We start from the raw sequence: 18,188 nt of genomic DNA on the forward strand, positions 1-18,188 counted from the left end.
GGCTATAGCTCCGATTGGACCCCTAGCCTGGGAACCTCCATATGCCGCGGGAGCGGCCCAAGAAATGGCAAAAAGACAAAAAATAACAATGATAATAATAATAATAAAGTACAATGTTCTTATTATAGCAATTTAAATAATTCTAAAATGTATAAAGAAAAAGTTTATTTCCTGTTGGTGCTCTCCATTCCTACCTGCTGAAGTAACTTGGATTAACTGACAGTTGTACATCTTTCTAATACTTTTCTCATTGTCACACAGACATATACAAAGATGTTTTGATTGTTTTTTAAAATCAAAAAGGACTCATACTCTAACTCTGTATAATCAATCTATAGTTGATTGTAAATCAACTATATTTCAATAAAATTTTTAAAAAAGACTCATGCTCTATACATACTGTGGATTGCTTTAATCATTCAGTATGTCATAAACATCCCTCCAGGTTAGTAGAAATAAAACTGACTCTTTTAATAACCAAACATTATTTCATAGTATGATTATATCACAATCTTCTAAACCATTCCAGTGTTGTTGCCAGGGGTTTTTTTTTTTTTTTTTGGTGGGAGGGTGTTTGTCTTTTACTATTCCAAACAATTCGTATCTTTTTATATTCTTCCTACACACTTTTGTTTCTTCTCTGCCTTCTCAGATCTTGAAATTTCAGTTTTGATTCATCTATCATTTGCTCAAAATAACCCATAGCCTTTTCCTCCAATAGCGTCCCTGGTCTTGCCTGTCAGAGAATGTGGTCAGTTAGCTCTCCGATAGGTCAGGCTATTAGAGACGCTAAAGCAGTGACATTCCAACCATAGTAGACGGCCCAGCAGTTTTCCCTCCTACGAGCCGGTTGTCACACCAGCTCAGGTGTCAGCTGTCTGCTTCTAGGTCTCTCTGGCTGTGTGTGGCAGGCCTTTCGCACTTGTCAGGACTGGGAGCAGTTCACTTCATCACTGCAGCCCCTGTACGAGCAGGTCTCTATCATCTGCTGTCTGGGCTCCTCAGGGTGCAGTGCGACCTAGGTCTTGGCCTCAAGCTTGAAGAGTGTGGTCTTCCCTGCCACGGTCCCTTGGCTCTTCCCCTGCCCGAGAGAGTGTAGCCCTCCCGATGTTCTTCTCTAGAGATCTGAGAGAACTCGGAACCTCCGACGGGCCTTCCCTGGCCTGTCTACCTGTTCTTCTTTTCTTCCATGGAGGAAACTGGGCTAGAGGCAAGGTCAGGAATTTGTGCTCTGACCACCATCTTACCAGAATCTCCTTATTTCTGTTGTTTTGTTTTGTTTTGTTTGCTTTTTTAGGGCTGCACCTGTGGCATGTGGAAGTTCCTAGGCTAGGAGTCAAATAGGAGCTGCAACCACTGGCCTATGCCACAGGCACAGCAATGCCAGCTCCTTTAACCCACTGAGTGAGGCCAGGGAGCGAACCTGCATCCTCATGGATACTAGTTGGATTCTTAACCTGCTGAGCCACAACAGGAACTCCTGTTTTTTGGTTTTGTTTTGTTTTGTTTTTTTAATGTTTCACCTATTTTCAGAATTACTCAAACACTTTCTCTTTCCTATTACCTTTTATAATGTCACTATCTAAAAACACTCCCCCGTGTGTTGCATATCAAAATGGGTACTGACCCTGCCCTCTAGGATACTGATGTCCAAAAAGATAAAACTATAGAAAGTTTAAAAAATGAAAAAAATAAAAAGTTCCTGTGTGAAGGATCCAGGTTAAGGATCCAGTGTTGTCATTGCAGTGGCTCTGGTAGCTGGTGTGGCGCAGGGTTTTTTGTTTTGTTTTGTCTTGCTTTGTTTTTTAGTGCCACACCTGTGGCATATGGAAGTTCCCAGGCTAGGGAAAGAATCAGAGCTACAGCTGCCAGCCTGTTCCACAGCAACAGCCAGAGCATCTCAGGATCCCAGCTGCATCTGCGACCTACACCGCATCTCACAGCAATGCCACATCCCCGACCCACTGAGCAAGGCCAGGGATCAAACCCACATCTTCATGGATACTAGTCAGATTTGTTTCCACTGCACCAGTGGAGCAGGTTTGATCCCTGGCCCAGGAACTTTTGTATGCCTTGGGTATGGCGAAAAAAAAAACCACATCAGAGTAGTCATATGGAAGAAATTGTACAAAGAATAAAAAATCACTTCCTTTCTCTCTCAGTTATTTAATGAATCTGTGACCTGTGTCACTTGGCTTGGAAGCCAGTGTAATGTTGCATGTGTGTCCTAAAATCTACTTGGTTGGTTTTCAAATAGAATTATGGAACATAATCTTTTCATAAATTAAGGGTTGGTTGTGTGTAAATATTTTGTGATGTGTTATACCTTTGGTTCTATTTTTATGATTTCACTTCCCTACTTCTCTCAAGACATTTTCCTGATTTAGGATGTTTTAGTAACTGGCCCCGTTTTAAACCATTTTAAGAAGCTCTTGTAATGTGTGATTTGTCAGTTGTCATGTTTCATTTTTTACTTTGAAAAAAAAAAATAGGAATTTCCATTGTGGTTCAGCGGTAATGAAACTTACTAGTATCCATGAGGAAATGGGTTCAACCTCTGGTCCTGCTCAGTGGGTTAAGGATCCAGCATTGCTGTGAGCTGCAGTGTAGGTCGAAGAGGCGGCTCGGCTCTGGCATTGCTGTAGCTGTGGTATAGACCAACAGCTACAGCTCTGATTCAACCTCTAGCCTGGGAACTTCTATATGCTGTGGGTGTGGCCATTAAAAAATAGACCAAAAAAAAAAAAAAAAAAACCCGTAGGAAACATCTCATTCCCTTGTCCAGAAAGATATCAGAGAATAGCATTGAGGATGGAGTGGTCATTCAGAAAAAGGACAATGGAAAGATGACTTGGGAAGTGGTTTTGCCCCCCATGTTTCTGCCCAGTGCTTTTCAAAGGTGCTGTTGCTCACCTTAGTTTTTTGTTCACTTTTAAGGATATGATGGATCCAGGCAGGATAATCTTAAATGTCAGTTTAATGAGCTTCTCTTTTTCTCCTTTGCAGCATTGCTATGGCAACAAAAGAAAATATGACTTCACAGAGAGGAATGTTGAAGTCAATTCAAAGCAAAATGAACACTTTGGCCAGTATCCTTTTTGAAAGTTTGAAACCTGTGATCTTTTTTTAGGGAAAAAAGTCTCCGTGTGTGTTTCACCACACTTCCCTCCCCTGGACAGGTTACCACCATCAGGAATTATGTGTTAGGAATACACCTTGCACTCTTACTTTTTGAAAGTTCATACTGTTTAGTGCCATGTCTAAAAGACTGCACTCCAGAAGTAACACTAGTAGATTTAGAAAAAAATTATAAATGTGAATTTTCAAATTATTCTCAAATTATTTTACAGGCTCTTAAAGACATGTTAGAACCCGCACAGTATACATTACACCATTTTTACCTAAACATCGTAAATTATGTGCATTTTCTTCTTCCTTTTTTTGGTTTGGCGAATATGTCAATAGCAGATGCTTAGGAGGGGAGGGGATAGACAGCCACATTCGCAGAAGAGTGGTCACTGCTGATGGTATATTTTCATTGGGACTCGCTTTGCACAAGCTGGACTCTAGAATAGATTTGCTGCCTGTTTGTTGTGACCTCTTAATTTTTCAGTTTCGTAATTTAAATTAGTATTACTAATGCTTCTGAGAAACCCATCAGCGAAACAGATAAGCCTACTAAGCTAAAACATTTTGTTTACTCTGAGAAGTCCAGCCTTTTAAGGAAAAAAGTTTACTTCCCCAATTACTAATGGGGTAAGGACCTATAATTTTCAAAAGTTGAATATCTGTTTTCTGGTCCCATGTAATTTAAGGTCACTTGTAATTTGGTACCTTATTTGCCTAAGGAAAAGAATATCCTGAAGTGTGTTGGTATTTTCCAGGTTTTTTCTTCCTTTTTTTTTTTTTCCGATTTTTAGGGCCGAATCGTGGCATATGGAAGTTCCCAGGCTGGGGGTCAAATTGGAGCAGCAGCTGCCAGCCTACACCAGAGCTGCAGCCACGCCAGATCTGAGCCGTGTCTGTGGCCTACACCACAGCTCACGGCAATGCTGGATCCTTGACCCACCAAGCAAGGCCAGGGATCAAACCAGCATCCTCACCGATACTAGTCGGGTTCATTAACCGCTGAGCCATGACAGGAACTCCTATTTTCCAGTTTTTTGTGAATTTTGTTCTTGCTTTGTCACCCTAAGTGTAAAACCGCACATCCAAAATCACTTATTTTTTTTTTATATAAGGCTCTACAGTTAATGGCATACTGTTATACACGTGATCTCACTTTATCATCACCACAAATTATTATCATTCCCAAAAATATGTTTTAAAAATCACATAAAATGGGTGTGAATTCGGACTCCATAGAGAGATAATAATAGAAACCTAAATCATACTGACATAAGGAGTTAAAGGAAGGAATTAATTTGTTTATATAAGTGTAGAATTCAGGGGTAGAATTTGGCTTGAGGCATGGCTGGATATAGGGGCTCAGACTTTATTATCAGAACCTGCCTTTCCTCTCTGTTCCCCTCCTCCATCTCTTACTTCTGTTTTCTGGTGTGTTGGCCCCATTCTCGGGCAGATTTCCTCCTTGTACTGGTAGAGGTGGCTACAAGAGGCACTTCCTCGCAGTTCAGAAATTCTCATGGACAATGGGTATCTTTTCTAACAGCTGTAGCACACGTCCCCAGAGGACTGTGGTTGCCCTACCCTAGCTCGAGTCACTGCCTATTCCTAACCTGGTCACTAGCCAAGAGTTCCGAATATTCTCTGAGGCCAGTCCAAGTGTGTGTGCACCTGATGGCAGAGGACAAGGTTAGCCGCACCCTGTCCACGGACTGAACTAGATTGTTACAGAAGGAGGGGAGAGGTCCCCATAAAGGATAGAAACGTGTCCACCTTAGACAGGGCTTTCTAATGTCAAAAGCTTTCTTGCTTTCTCAAAGGGGATTGTCGACCCTCCTTTTACCAAACAAGAGAAGATGAAGCATTTGCTTTATGTGAGGTGTGTACCTTCCATGGTATAATTTTTTGCCCATTACTTCACGCTTCCTGTTCTCTGACGTTATAAAAATTGTTTCTTGAAATTGTTATTTTTTTTCATTAATTAATTCAAAAAACACACTAATGCCTACAGTGTCTAAAGCTCTAGTCAGTAAGCGCTGGAGTTCCTGTTGTGGTGCAGTGGTTAACGAGTCTCACTAGGAACCAGGAGGTTTCGGGTTTGATCCCTGGCCTTGCTCAGTGGGTTAAGGATCCAGCGTTGCCATAAGCTGTAGTGTAGGTCGCAGGCGCAGCTCAGATCCCGCGTTGCTGTGGCTCTGACGTAGGCTGGTGGCTACAGCTCCGATTCAACCTCTAGCCTGGGAACCTCCATATGCCGAGGGAGCGGCCCTAGAAAAGGCAAAAAGACAAAAAAAAGGAAAATTAAAGATTAGACGAAAACGTGGCCTATGCATACAATATGTAGAAAATATAAATACACAATACAGTCCCTGCTGAGAGTCATTTTATTTAAAATGCAGTGAGAAAAAAACATTTGTTTAATTAAAAAAATGCGGTGAGGATTCAACTGGAGTAGGGATTATTCCAGCTCTCTAGTATCCTAGGTGATTTCGTTGTTGCTTTTCCTGACCTCGATATAATACCTCTATTTACAGAGGATATGTATATATATATATATATATATATATAGTCAGAAACCAGCGCAAGAAATGTAAAACAATATAAGATGCACAGGCATGCGCTTTGATGACAACATGCTAACAAGATAGGAAGGTATTTTGCAGTAGTAAGTAAAATACAGTTGTGGTGCTTTTATAAAGCCCCTAAAATTGAAAATTCTAATCTTCCTTTTTTATGTTCCCTAAATAGGATAGCTAGGGCAGTTGAACCCACTTTCTTTTTTACTTTTTATCTTATTTTTTGGCCACACTGCAGCAAGCAGGAGTTCCTGGGCCAGAGATAGAGCCCACACCACAGCAGTGACAGTGCCAGATCCTTAACCCACTGAGCCACCATGGAACTCCTCACCCACTTTCTTGCCATAGTCTGCCTACTGCTGCAAAGTAAATTTTAAATTTTAGGGAGTTTCCTAGTGGGCTAGTGGTTAAGGATCTGGTATTGTCACTGTTGTGGCCTGGGATGATCCCTGACCCAGGAACTTCCACATGCCATGGGCACAGCAAAAATAATAAATAGTTAACCAGTGCTTGATTATACAGGCACTCAGAGTTTATTCCCATCAGTTGCCTGAATGCAGGGAGGCTTATCACCCTGTGGGGAGAAAATCAGCTATTCCTCCAAACCCCTCTGGCAGAACTACCTAGTCTCCTGAGAAAAGAGGTTAGAGAGAGAGAGAGAGAAGGGGGAAAAGGAAAGGCATCCTCTGTTCTGATCACACGGACTCCCACCCTGACAGTGATCCCTCGGCAGGTATGGTTATTCCCCACCCCCGCCCCCCTGCTGATTCTTTTTCTTTTCATTCTTCTCACTTGTGTACTGCACTGTGCAGGGAGACTTTGTTTGGGACTTTGAGCAGTAGAATGTCTGTGTTTGCCACAAGCTTCCTCAGTGTGATTTTCTTCCCCTCAATTTCTTCTCATCACTTATCGTTTCTGGACTCCACTGCTCTCTGTTTTTGAAATTCCTGTGAGTTTTCACTAAAGAGACTTCTTCTAAATATGACCTTAATAAAGATTTCCCAAAGATCGTTTTCCTGCTGTGAACAGCCTGATCCAGCGGATCAACCTTAGGAAGCGGCGAGACTCCCTCATCCTGGGGGGTGTTGTTGGCATCTGTACCATCCTATTGCTGCTCTATGCTTTCCATTGATGGGACATCTCCGGGGACTCTTGACAGCCACCACTTTCTCGCCCTGATCTGGAATAAGGAAAAGTAGCAAGGAGAAGTTGACTGACCTGACAATGAGCCTGACCAGCAGGATTCATTCAAGACAGATAGTGATGGACTCCGTGACATTGTCAGGTTGAGCTGAAGCCACAGGTTTTCTGTGCTGTCTTTTCTAACACACATTTCTCTCTGTTTTTAGTTTAAAAAAAAATTTTTTTTTCAGTTGCTTTTGTCTCCCCAAGAGGTAAGTAAACTCATCAGAACCAGAGTGTCTGTGCTTCAGTGATAGTGCTGGAGGCTGCTGACCAGCCAGTTCACAGCCAGAGTCTTCAGAAAACCAGGCTTCTCTATATCCAAAGACTGCTTTCCTTTCAGCCACCAGATGGGGTTGTGAATAAAAATAGTTTTTGTCCTTTTATTTTACACTCATGGTGAGAAATCACAAGTTATTTCTTGATGATCTGTGCTCTAAATTTCTACTCTATGTCCCCAGCTCTTTTGGTATTCAAGAAAAATTACATTTTTCACAGAATCTTTGAGACGCTCCCAGGCCAACTTCAACACAGTTGAGGTTGTCTGAAACAGAAAACAAGCACTGCAAAAATTTTTTCTTGATCTTTTTTTAATTTTAATTGTGCACCCACTGGGGTTAATTAACTGTATTGCTGGGAAAACATCAAGAAGGACACGCGCTTTTTGTCAGCTTTTTCCACTGGGTTACCATTTGCTACTACAAGAAAATGAAATCCTAACTCTACCATGACAGGAAGTCAGTGTCTGTCGGTGCCCCCAGCTCGTCCTCATCACGTCGGAATTAACACTGGCCACTGAGGCAGGGTGTTAATCCATTTTCAGTGAGATGTCTTTAACAAGCCACGTGTCAAAAGACAGTGAGGGGTCACCATCCAGATAATTCCATTTGTAAATGTCCCACAATTTATGAGCAAAAGTTTAAGAACCATTGTCTCATGTACCAGGAATTCTGTGTTCTGTGAAAACATACTCATTCCAAACCTGTTAAGTTTTTCCAAACATCCAGAGAATGGCTTTGCTGTTGGAGGTGCTTATGATGGCGTCTGTCTCTCTGCCTCTGTCTTCTCTCACCACCCTGGACAGTGACACAATTTTAAACCACCCACCAGAATTTTTTTCAAGTTTAACCATTTTACGATTTCTCGGTTTTTGTGAATTTATTACTTCTCTTACTGAACTGCTGCAAATAGGTTGAAGACTTCTAACATCGGCCCTCCTCTCCCAGAACGAAGGCTGCACTTCGCCTTGGGAATTTACCATGATATTTGTAGTATTGGCTTGAGACCGTGCCACAGCAACTCAGAGGGTTAGCGTGCAAGTCTTAACCACATCACAGTGTGTCGCTGGTGACGTTCAGATGGACTTGATTACAGGCTGATGGGTAGACTCACCTCTGGTCTGGTACAGAAACGGAGAGGGTTTTCCTTCGGTGTCCATGTTTTGTTGTGTTCTGGGTGTGAAGAGAATTTGATATATTTTTTTTAACTATGGGGTTTATTTTTCTAAATATGGGTTAGTTGATCAGTGAATTGATTGGGGATGCCCTTAAAAGAAAATTGAAGTTTTCCCAGTGTGAACCTTAAAATATCAGAGAAGGCTGTTCGCTTATTCAATTCTCTGTTGGGAGAACAAAACTTCTCTCCAGTGACACTTTATTATCTTTGATTTTTCAAAGGGTCTTGATCAGTGGTTGTGCCTCAGCTAGACTTTATGGGACTTTGGTTGCTATGTAGTAGGCATTTATAAAGTCTGAAGTATCATAAATAAATAAAAAATAAAGTTATTTATTTAATTATATTACCAGTCTTTCTCACTGGTCTGATTGTTTGGTGCATTCTTTAAAGCTGATGGGGTGAGAGTGAACCGAGGACCCAAGCTAATCTAGCTTTTGCTGCAGCTGAGCAAACGCTTTTGATGGCTGATGAGCCTGTCCCTTAGGGTTATGCTTAAATGAAGTAATAGAGTTATGTTGGTTATTTTCTTTGTAAAAATAAAGAAACCTGTTCTTCCAAGGAAGTTGAAAAACCGTGGTGTGATGTTGGTGTCAGATGGGTCTGACTGTCCTTCCAGTGCTAGAGCCCATAGTGAGGTGACCCAGGCCAAATGTGGACAGCTAGGGTGTGTTCGGCTCTCCTTTACGACTCCTTCTTTTGCAGAAGGAAGCCCTGGAACAAGAAAAGAGAAGTGTGCTGTTTGCAAGTAGAGGCTCAGTTTGGATCCCATGATAGCTGATTTGAACTTCCAGTTTCATATCAGTTAATTTTTTTTTTTTTTTTTTTTTTTTTTTTTTTTTATCAGCAGGGTTTTCTTAACTCTTTTGCTGTCTTTACAAACCAGTTACTCGGCTCAGGGGCCAACAGTAAGTTGCTTATTAGAGCCAGTCAGAGCCTGGTCCAAGGATTTTTCTATTCCTGGTCCCGAATGTTGCCTCTCAGAGGAGATTATCCTCTCTCAGCTGTTGTCTTATATAATGGATCTTTCCTTTGGGGATATTTTTAATAGCCACTCAAAACTTTGCATTTCACTTAAAACTATGAAAAATCATGGCAACAGAAAGGGCAGAAAATTCCAAAAGGTATATACTTCTGAGAGTTTGTTTTAATGTATGCTGATAATTTTAGTCTAAAATGTTTAATATAAAGCCGTCACTGAAGTTCCACCCCAGGTATTCCGGGGCTTCCGTTGACCTGTCCTGGCTGTTTCTATCGTCTTCTTAGTGTTATTATTAATGATGCTTAAGGAGTTCCTAGAACCTGCTTCCAGACCCACTGTTTTCTAATGTTAGGAAAGGGCTTTTCCTCTCCACTGTTCTTTTCTCCTTTGTACTAAAAATCACTTTTATAGAGAACGCCTTTCCCCGTAATACTACCCAGTGCTCAGATCAGTCACGGGAGTACGGTCCTGAGAATGGAGGTGGGTGATGAGAGAGAGTCCTCGTGAGGGCACTTTGTGTACCTGGAACCAAATCATACTGACTCTGCTTCTCTCCTGTGGGTGCTGCATACATCTGAGTGGAAAGATGTCCTTGTTGAGCCTTTCGATGCAGTGACTTTGGGCCTCTGTGGAATGTGGGGCACCTTGGACTTGCATTCCCACCATTAATTTTCTGTGTCATTGTCAATAATCTCAACCTGATGAAAAGGACTTTAAAGAGCTGGACTAACCTTTTTGGTTTTCTAAACCTCATTTTTGATCGCTAGCCAGATATGATTTCTTGGAAATTGGCTGAGTTTTCTAACTTGCAACATTAAGCGGTTAAGGATAAATGGCCATGTCTAGTGTTACACTGAACTTTGTGGCAAATGTAACTAAAGAGCAGATGGATTCTACCGGGAATTAAAATGACCGCGTTCCATTCTCCTTTTGGACTAGGGGGTGTTTAGCCTGGTCTCCAAAAAGACAGAGGTTTTCATCATGATCTTTATAAACTATTCTTGTTGCCGTTCCTTTATAAACCTGCATCCCCTTCAGTTTTATAAGGGAAAGAAAATGAGGACCAAGTGACTCTTGCAAATGTTTATTGGATAAGAAGCTGAGACAAAGCCGAGCCATGTCCTGAGGGATCGTTCTCATTTTCTTTGTGCCTAGTACAAAGTCTCAGAAGTCTCACTTTAGTGTCGAGTATTTGCATCTACTCCCATCCTGTTTGCTCTTAGGGAAGAAAATCAATTCTAATCACACTTTACCATGATGGAAGATGTTTCCTCATGAAAAATGCCAATACAGATTTTTTAAAAATCTATTCCAAATGCACTTTCTAATTTTTTGCTTTTGAAATAGCTTCTTGGAACCAGGTTTATTGTATTTGTACTTAATTTTTGTTCTCATCTAAATGTGCGTTTTCTGACAGTATAGAAGCTTTGTTATGTAATTTAATAATAAATTAGAAATCCAAATGGTGTGTCTGTGGTTATTTGTATTGAAACGGCACCATCGAGGCAGTTTGGAGTGATGATTATGAGGTCTTCGGTATTGATAAGTATTGCTCACAGTGTCCTAAAACCCAAGGGAAAACAATACAGTTCCTGAAAAACCATCACTGGCATTCAAAAACATCATAGGAGTATTCCACTAGTAATTCCACCCAAGAAGTGAAGGAGAATCTCTCATCAAAACTAAACTTCAGGGAGTTCCCATTATGGCTCAGTAGTTAACGAATCCAACTAGGAACCATGAGGTTGCAGGTTCGATCCCTGGCCCTCACTCAGTGGGTTACAGATCCAGCATTGCCGTGAGTCGTGTAGGTCGCAGACACGGCTCTGATCCTGAGCTGCTGTGGCTGTGGTGTAGGCCAGCAGCTACAGCTCCGATTCGACCCCTAGCCTGGGAACCTCCATATGCCACAGGAGCAGCCCTAGAAACGACAAAAAAAACCTCAGGATGTATGGTTGAATGTAAAATTGTAGAATTTAGGAAGAAAGACAGCTTCTCGCCCTCTCTAAGTGATGACATTTTATCCTATAGATCAGGACTCGATTTTCTACCCACCTATCCAGCCCCAAAGAATTTAAAAATCCCTCATTCCCCATTACCTCTCCGAAGGTTCTCGTTCATGTGTTCCGCATCCCAGCAGTACAATTGAGATGTAATTCATACATCACAAAATTCACCCTTTCAAAGGTTACTGATGGGTTTTAGTACTTTTGTTGTGCAACCAGCAGCACTTTCTAACTTGTGAACATTTTCGTCGCCCCAAAAAGAAACCTTATCCCCACAGGCCGAGACTCCCCACCCCCGCTTCATCTTTTTTGTCTGACCACGAAGTTCTTCCTTACGGGCCACCCCGGCGTTTCCCTCCCATCCACCCACATGGCCTTGGAAGCCACCTCTGCCTTGAAATGTTAACCTTGTTTTTGGCTTCCTAATGTGTGTCTAGCCCTGTGCATGGTCACCCCACATAGACACATAAAATCTAATGCTGCTTAGGGAAGGCGCCCTTTACAAACAGAGGACTAACTTACTCAACAGGATTTGAATCTTAAGGGCTTTTTGATGCTAAACCTTATCCTAGTTGTGCAAAATGTATTTTAACTCATGCTGTATGATTAGGAGAGCAGCTGTAGAAGAACCACCAATTTTGCCAATTTTTTTTTTTTTTTTTTGGCTGTGCCAGAGTGTATGAAAATTCCAGGCCAGGGCTCAAACCTGTGCCACAGCAGCAACCCGAGCCACTACAGGGACAACAACAGATCCTTGTTGCGCCACAAAGGAACTCCAGTTTTGCCTGATTTTAAAGGTGATACATTTAGAGGAGTTCCTGCTGTGGTGCAACGGGAGTGCTGGGACACAGGTTCAATCCCCAGCCCAGCACAGTGGGTTAAGGATCCTGCGTTGCTGCAGCCCAAGAATTCCATGTACTCGGGGTGGCCAAAAAGAAAAATAATAAAGGTGATACATTTAGAATATTTAAAGCCCTGTGGCTTGACTGTTTTCAAGGAATGCTAATAACCACTAGCCAAGTGCTTACTAAAGGGACCCTCACTGTAAATATATATATATATATATATATATTTTTTTTTTTTTTTCTTTTTTACAAGAACTAATGCATTGAAGTTGTAGGAAAGGTGGCTTTCATTTGGACCAAAATTCCTGTCCACCTCCTCGTACCTTCTAAGCTGAGAGCCTCAGAGGCCTTCCTGGAGATGCCCGAGGCTGAGCCTGGCAAAGCTCCTCAGCACAGATCCTCAGTGCCACCCAGACTGCATCGCGGTGCCTGTCCTTTCAGGTGGAATGGCTTTGACAGGCTGCCAGCTCCTACTTAACCTGGCCTTTGCTTAGGATCTGAGGCTCTGCCACAACGTGTCTTGTCTGCTATCAGAGACGCTTGGATTTAAAAAAAACAAAAAATCGTGGCTGGGGAATCTCAGGGAAGAGGTTTGCCGTCAAGGCATTTTCTCTAAGCAAAAGCTGTGAGAAACACAAGTGGGTTCCTTCTTCGGAAGATAGAGGTTTGCTGGCTGAGTTGGAACAGAGAGAACACCCTTGAGCCTGATGCCTTCCATCCCTCCCAGCTACCATTTCCCACCTCGGCAGAGCTGTCCAGCTCGCAAAGCTCTATCGCTCCCTCTGAAGACACACGCCCGTAAGATTGGGTGCTCACAGTCTGTTTTAACTTTCTGCCTGGAGGAATCCCGGAGACCATCGACGACGCTCACCCTTGTAAAATTGCCTTCTAATTTGTTATCTTCATCTGTATTATTTATTTTCCCTCTTTTGAGATATAAAGCTCTTAGGAAACTGAACTTTCTCTTAATGAGTATGTTTCTTTTAGATGTTTGCAAACATTCAATTAGTCTTTTACTGATAAAATGCTTACAGCTTGAAGGAGAACAGGCAGATAGGGTTGGTCGCTACTTTTAACTCGAGGCCCAAAAAGTATGGTTTAAACATAATTATTTCTCCCAAAGTGACAAGCAATCTCTGAATGTGGCACACGGAGTTCCACTGTGGCTCGGCGTGTTACAAACCGAACTAGGATCCATGAAGGATGCATGTTCCATCCCTGGCCCCACCCAGTGAATTAAGGATTGGGTGTTGCAGTGACTCGCGGCGTAGGTCACGGATGCGGCTCAGATCTGGCTATGCTGTGGCTGTGGTGTAGGCCAGCAGCTGTAGCTCTGATTCGACCTCTGGCCTGGGACCCTCCATACGCTGCAGGTACAGCCCTAAGAGACAAAAAAAACAAAAACAAAAACCCTGATACTGAACCCAAGCTCGCTATGCTCACGACACGACAGGCCAGTAAATTCAGCGGTGAGCTGTTGGGGCAAGGAATAGCGACTTTGACCTCTAGCTTGGGAATTTCCTTATGCTGCAGATGTGGCCCTAACAATAAATAAATAAATGAATGAATAAATGGGGCACTTTTTTCCAGTTCTCCCTCTCATTAAGGAGACTGTGCAGAGAATATGGCATTTTGTGTTTTCGCCCTGGACCCGGGTCTCAATCCTCTCCACTGCCCTCTCTGTCCGCTGTCGCGGGTCCCACCAGCTGGGGGCCTGTAGTTTCTCACTGCGCACAGCAGCTGGCCTCTGAGCCGGGCGTCCCGCCTCCCATCTAACCCCTCTCCACCCACTCCACACATAGCTGCCTGGTTTATCTTCCTGGACAGCTTCCAGCCTCTCTCATCGCTCTGTCCAGGAATATCCACAGCTTCTTTTCACCTGTGCCTGCGTGTTATAGCGGGGTAACACGTGGAATGCACACCCAGCACTTGGCTTCCTACAGACATACATGCACACACATATATGCGTGCATCATGCGTACAAAATCCTGTTCACTCAGTGAGGCGGTATTCTCCTCTTACAGGTAAGGAAGCAAGCCCAAGAGGTCAGAGTCCTGATAGCCATCAGCTGCCCTTTGCCTATCCCTTTCCTCATCCCTCGTGAATCAGCAGAGCTTCCTGGGGTGGTGGAAAGATCCTGTTTTCTGGCACCAGATCTGATCCTTGTAGGCCAAGGGCAAGTTGCTAAACCACTCTAAGTTCAGTGTTCTTATCTGCAAAATGGACTCTAGCAACTTTATGTGCAGTTATAGAGATTATCTCTGAGATAACAGTGGTATAAAATTCCCCAGAATGTTTTCAAGAAATAATAGGAGGGTGATGATTGCTGTACACCTATAAATGTAATAAAGTTCATTAAGTAATTTTTAAAAAAAGAAAGAAAGAATACGAGGGCCCGGGGAGTTTTCCATGAGTCTACAAGTCCCTGGAGAGCCAGGGCAATGTTCTGTTTATCTTTATATCATGTTTATGAATCTCATGCAGAATCTGTCGCGTAAGTGTTCTAAGTTCAATTAAATATGACTCAGAGCCCCCATCCTACTGGGCTTAGCAAAAAAAAAAAAAAAAAATTAATCTTGCTCATAATTGAATCTCAAGTTCCCTTTGCCTCCTGGGTTGTGCAGAGCTCCCAAGAGTTGTCCACAGTCCAGAACATTTGGGGCAAACACTCTAATCCACGCAGGACCCCGCTGATGAGCTCACTGCCTGAGCCCACGCAGTCCTCCTTGAATCCGCCAGCTGCTCGGCTTGCAGGTCACCCTCAGGAAGAAGGGTCTTTGCCAAGAAGCTCCCAGGCCTGGGATTCAGCCTTCCTGGCACCTAGTGGGCATTAAGTAGTTGTTGAATAAACAGAGGAAGGAATGAAAAAATGCCACAACGTTCTGAGAGGCGGGCCTGTCCTGTGCTGTGTCATCGCCACACAGCAGGGACCACTGCTTGTCCACTCTTGCACGTGGGGGCATGGGGTCAGTGTCCTTCCCATGGTCTCAGCCGAGGGAGATATTCCCCCTCCCCTAGGAGACATTTGGCGAAGTTGGAGACACCTTTGGGTGTCATAACTGGACTGTGGTGGAGTAGGGTGGAGGCCAGAGATGCTTCTCAAAAAAATTTACAGGGCACACGACAGCCCCCCACAGCAAAGCATTGCCAGGCCCCCACATGTCCATGGTTCCAAGGTTGAGAAACCCTGACTCAAACTGAATTCATATTAAAGTTGACAGAACTTCATCCGCCGGGAGTGAGGAGTGCTCAGATGGGCCCCGAGACCACTCTTCCTCCTTCCTGCCCTTGACTAACCCGAGCTGCTTACAGGACGAAGCTGCGCCTTCGCTCCCCACCCCCATGCGCCCCTCCTGCCTCTCCTGCTGCCTCCTCCCCTCACTCCTGCAGCCCCACCACACACACATTTGCACCATCCCAAGTGACTGGATGTCCCAAGGCCTTTGGAAAATTCCTCCTTTGGAACAGCCTCCTTCCCAAGCTTGCCTGTGAAATGCTTCCTCCTTGTTTTTAAACTCTCCTTTCGAGGAATAACTGCTTCCTGGGTTTGGTGTTTCCTTTGGGGATGACCAGATGCTTGGGAACTGCATCAAGGTGGTAGTTGCACAGTGATGGGCATGTACTAAACGCCACTGAACCAGACACCTTCAAAGGATTGATTTTTTTTTTTTTTTTTTTTTTTTTTTTGGAGTTCCCGTCACGGCTCAGCAGAAACAAATCTGATAGGAACCATGAGGTTTCGGGTTCAATCCCTGGCCCCCACTCAGTGGGTTAAGGATCCAGCGTTGCCATGAGCTGTGGTGTAGGTTGAAGATGAAGCTCGGATCCCGCGTTGCTGTGGCTGTGGTATCAGCCGGCGGCTACAGCTCCGATTCGACCCCTAGCCTGGGAACCTCCATATGCCGCAGGTGTGGCCCTGAAAAGCAAAATAATAAAGTAAAAATAAAATGATTGATTTTTTTCTCTTTTTTTCTTCCCAATAATTTGAGAAGAGGAGAGATCAATGAAAGGATCTGGTTGGCCTGCATTAAAGCGCAGTGGCTGCAGTGCTGGAAATGAGTGTCCTCAGATGCCACCTGCTGCTTCACTGCTTTACAGCAGCCCAGCCTTCAGGCTCCTTTTCCTGGGTTCAATCTGGTAAGTTAGGCAGGACCTGATTTCCCTAAAATGTTCCAACACAATCCTATCGCCAAAGAAAGGCTGGAGCTGAGGAGGGATTGCAAACCAGGACGGCACTTGCAGCGCATAGGAGCGTAATCGCCCAGGCAATCCCCCTTCATGGATCTCAGACCGCTGCGGGGCAGTGTCTTTCATCTGTCTGAGGACCATCCCTCCCATTTCAGAGCAGGCACGACTCCCGAGCCAGCAAGAGAAATGGGGCCATGTCATACTATCTCTCAAAATCGTAAATGCAGTCCACGTCTAAGAATTTATCCTACAGGTGCAAAAAAAAAAAAAAAAAAAAAAAAGTATATGTAAAGATGTTCATAGCAGCACTGACTTTGAAAGATGGTTAGTAACCTAAATGTCCATCAGGGGGATGGTTAAATAGACTGTGTAAGTCTATCCATGGAATACTATTCAGCTGTGAAAAAGATAACTTGCTCTGTACGGATGTGGAATGACCTCCAGGATATGTTAAGTGGGGAAATGATACGCGTGTGTCACACACACATACATAGGGGTTTTTTTAAACAGCGTTAATGGGTATAATTAGCAGATAATAAACTCCGTATATTTAAAGGGAACAATGTGGTCACCCTAATCAAGACGGTAAACACACCCAACACCCCCACAAGTTTCCGTGTGCCCTTTTGGAAGTCCCTCCCTCCGGCTGCATCCCACCCACCCCCTCGTCCCCAAGCAAGCACTGCTCCGCTTTCTCTCATTATCAGTTGGTTTGCATTTTCTGAAGTTTTCTGTAAGGGGCATCGTACAGTGCGTACTCTTTTGGAATGGGTCTGGCTTCTTTGACGTAGCAGAATTATTCTGAGATTTAATCCGTGACAGTGTGTGTACCAAGAGACCATTCTTTTTAAGAAATTGTCAAACCGTTTTCCAAAGTGTGCCGTGTCACACTTGAGTCTGAGAGTTCCAGTTCATCCGCATCCTCACCCACATGGGCCACAAGTCCTGTTCAGTTTGAGCCATTCTCACAGGTGGGTCGTGACGGTGCCTTGTGGTTTTATTTTGCATTTCCCTAATAACTAATGATGTTGATTGAGCAGGTTACAGGTGCTTATACTAAACACCTGTATCTTTTTTGGTGAAAGGTCTGTTCAAGTCTTTCGCCTGTTTTTATGGTTCTTTGATGTATAGAATTTGGGGAAAGATACTCAAGAGTATGGTATGATGGTGTTCCCTGGTGGCGCCGTGGGTTAAGGATCTGGCATTGTCACTACAGCAGCTTTGGTTGCTGCTGTGGCGCGGGTTCCCTGGCCCCAGAATTTCTGTATGCCATAGCTGGTTGGCAAAAAAAATGGTCTGAGCATTTGGCTTCCAGAAACAGAATGAGCAGAGGTCATAGATAAGAAAGACTCAATTTCTTACCCTCCGTATACTCCATGTTTTAAAATTATATTTAAAAAAAGAAAAAGAATAATAGGCTGCTTTGAAGATGGTTCGTATTGAAAGCATTTTTTTAATGGATGGTAGAGACGGTCCCGTTTAGCCAAGAGCGCTTCGGAGCCCCACACGGCAGGAATGTGGACTTCGGAACCATTCATGGGCCATCAGGCACTTGACGTTGCATCATATTTAACCATTTGCAGTGGTGACGTCTCGGCCTTGGCTCCTCTAAGACCCTCTCCAGCTGGCTTGGTATTTATATGTAAGTGAACACGTCCAGCTCTTTAATTCCCTCCCTCTTCCCTGCAGAAGGTGACCTGTGGAAATAAGAGAAGCCAAGAGCGGCTTTCGCTGCCTGTCCGTGGTAAACGATTTGGTAAATTTCCCTTCCTCACAGTCAGCTCTCTGCTTCCAGCCCTGCTTCCACCTGGGACGAGACTTAGGCTCGTAG

General features: G+C 43.6%; 1 protein-coding gene across 2 annotated transcripts in view; it reads left to right on the forward strand.

Moving 5' to 3' along the window:
- Positions 1-10,781, forward strand: part of GOSR1 (golgi SNAP receptor complex member 1) — a 55,952-nt gene extending 45,171 nt beyond the window's left edge. Inside the window, exons 8-9 of one of the 2 annotated variants that reach the window (XM_003131787.5) lie at positions 3,007-3,089; positions 6,710-10,781. In XM_003131787.5, the coding sequence (XP_003131835.2) occupies positions 3,007-3,089; positions 6,710-6,834 (208 nt within the window). In that variant the 3' untranslated portion in view covers positions 6,835-10,781. The remainder of the gene's footprint in view (positions 1-3,006; positions 3,090-6,709) is intronic. The other variant, XM_005669105.3, reaches the window with a different exon arrangement.

This window comes from Sus scrofa, chromosome 12 (genome assembly GCF_000003025.6).
Source record: "Sus scrofa isolate TJ Tabasco breed Duroc chromosome 12, Sscrofa11.1, whole genome shotgun sequence".
Lineage (NCBI taxonomy): Eukaryota > Metazoa > Chordata > Mammalia > Artiodactyla > Suidae > Sus > Sus scrofa.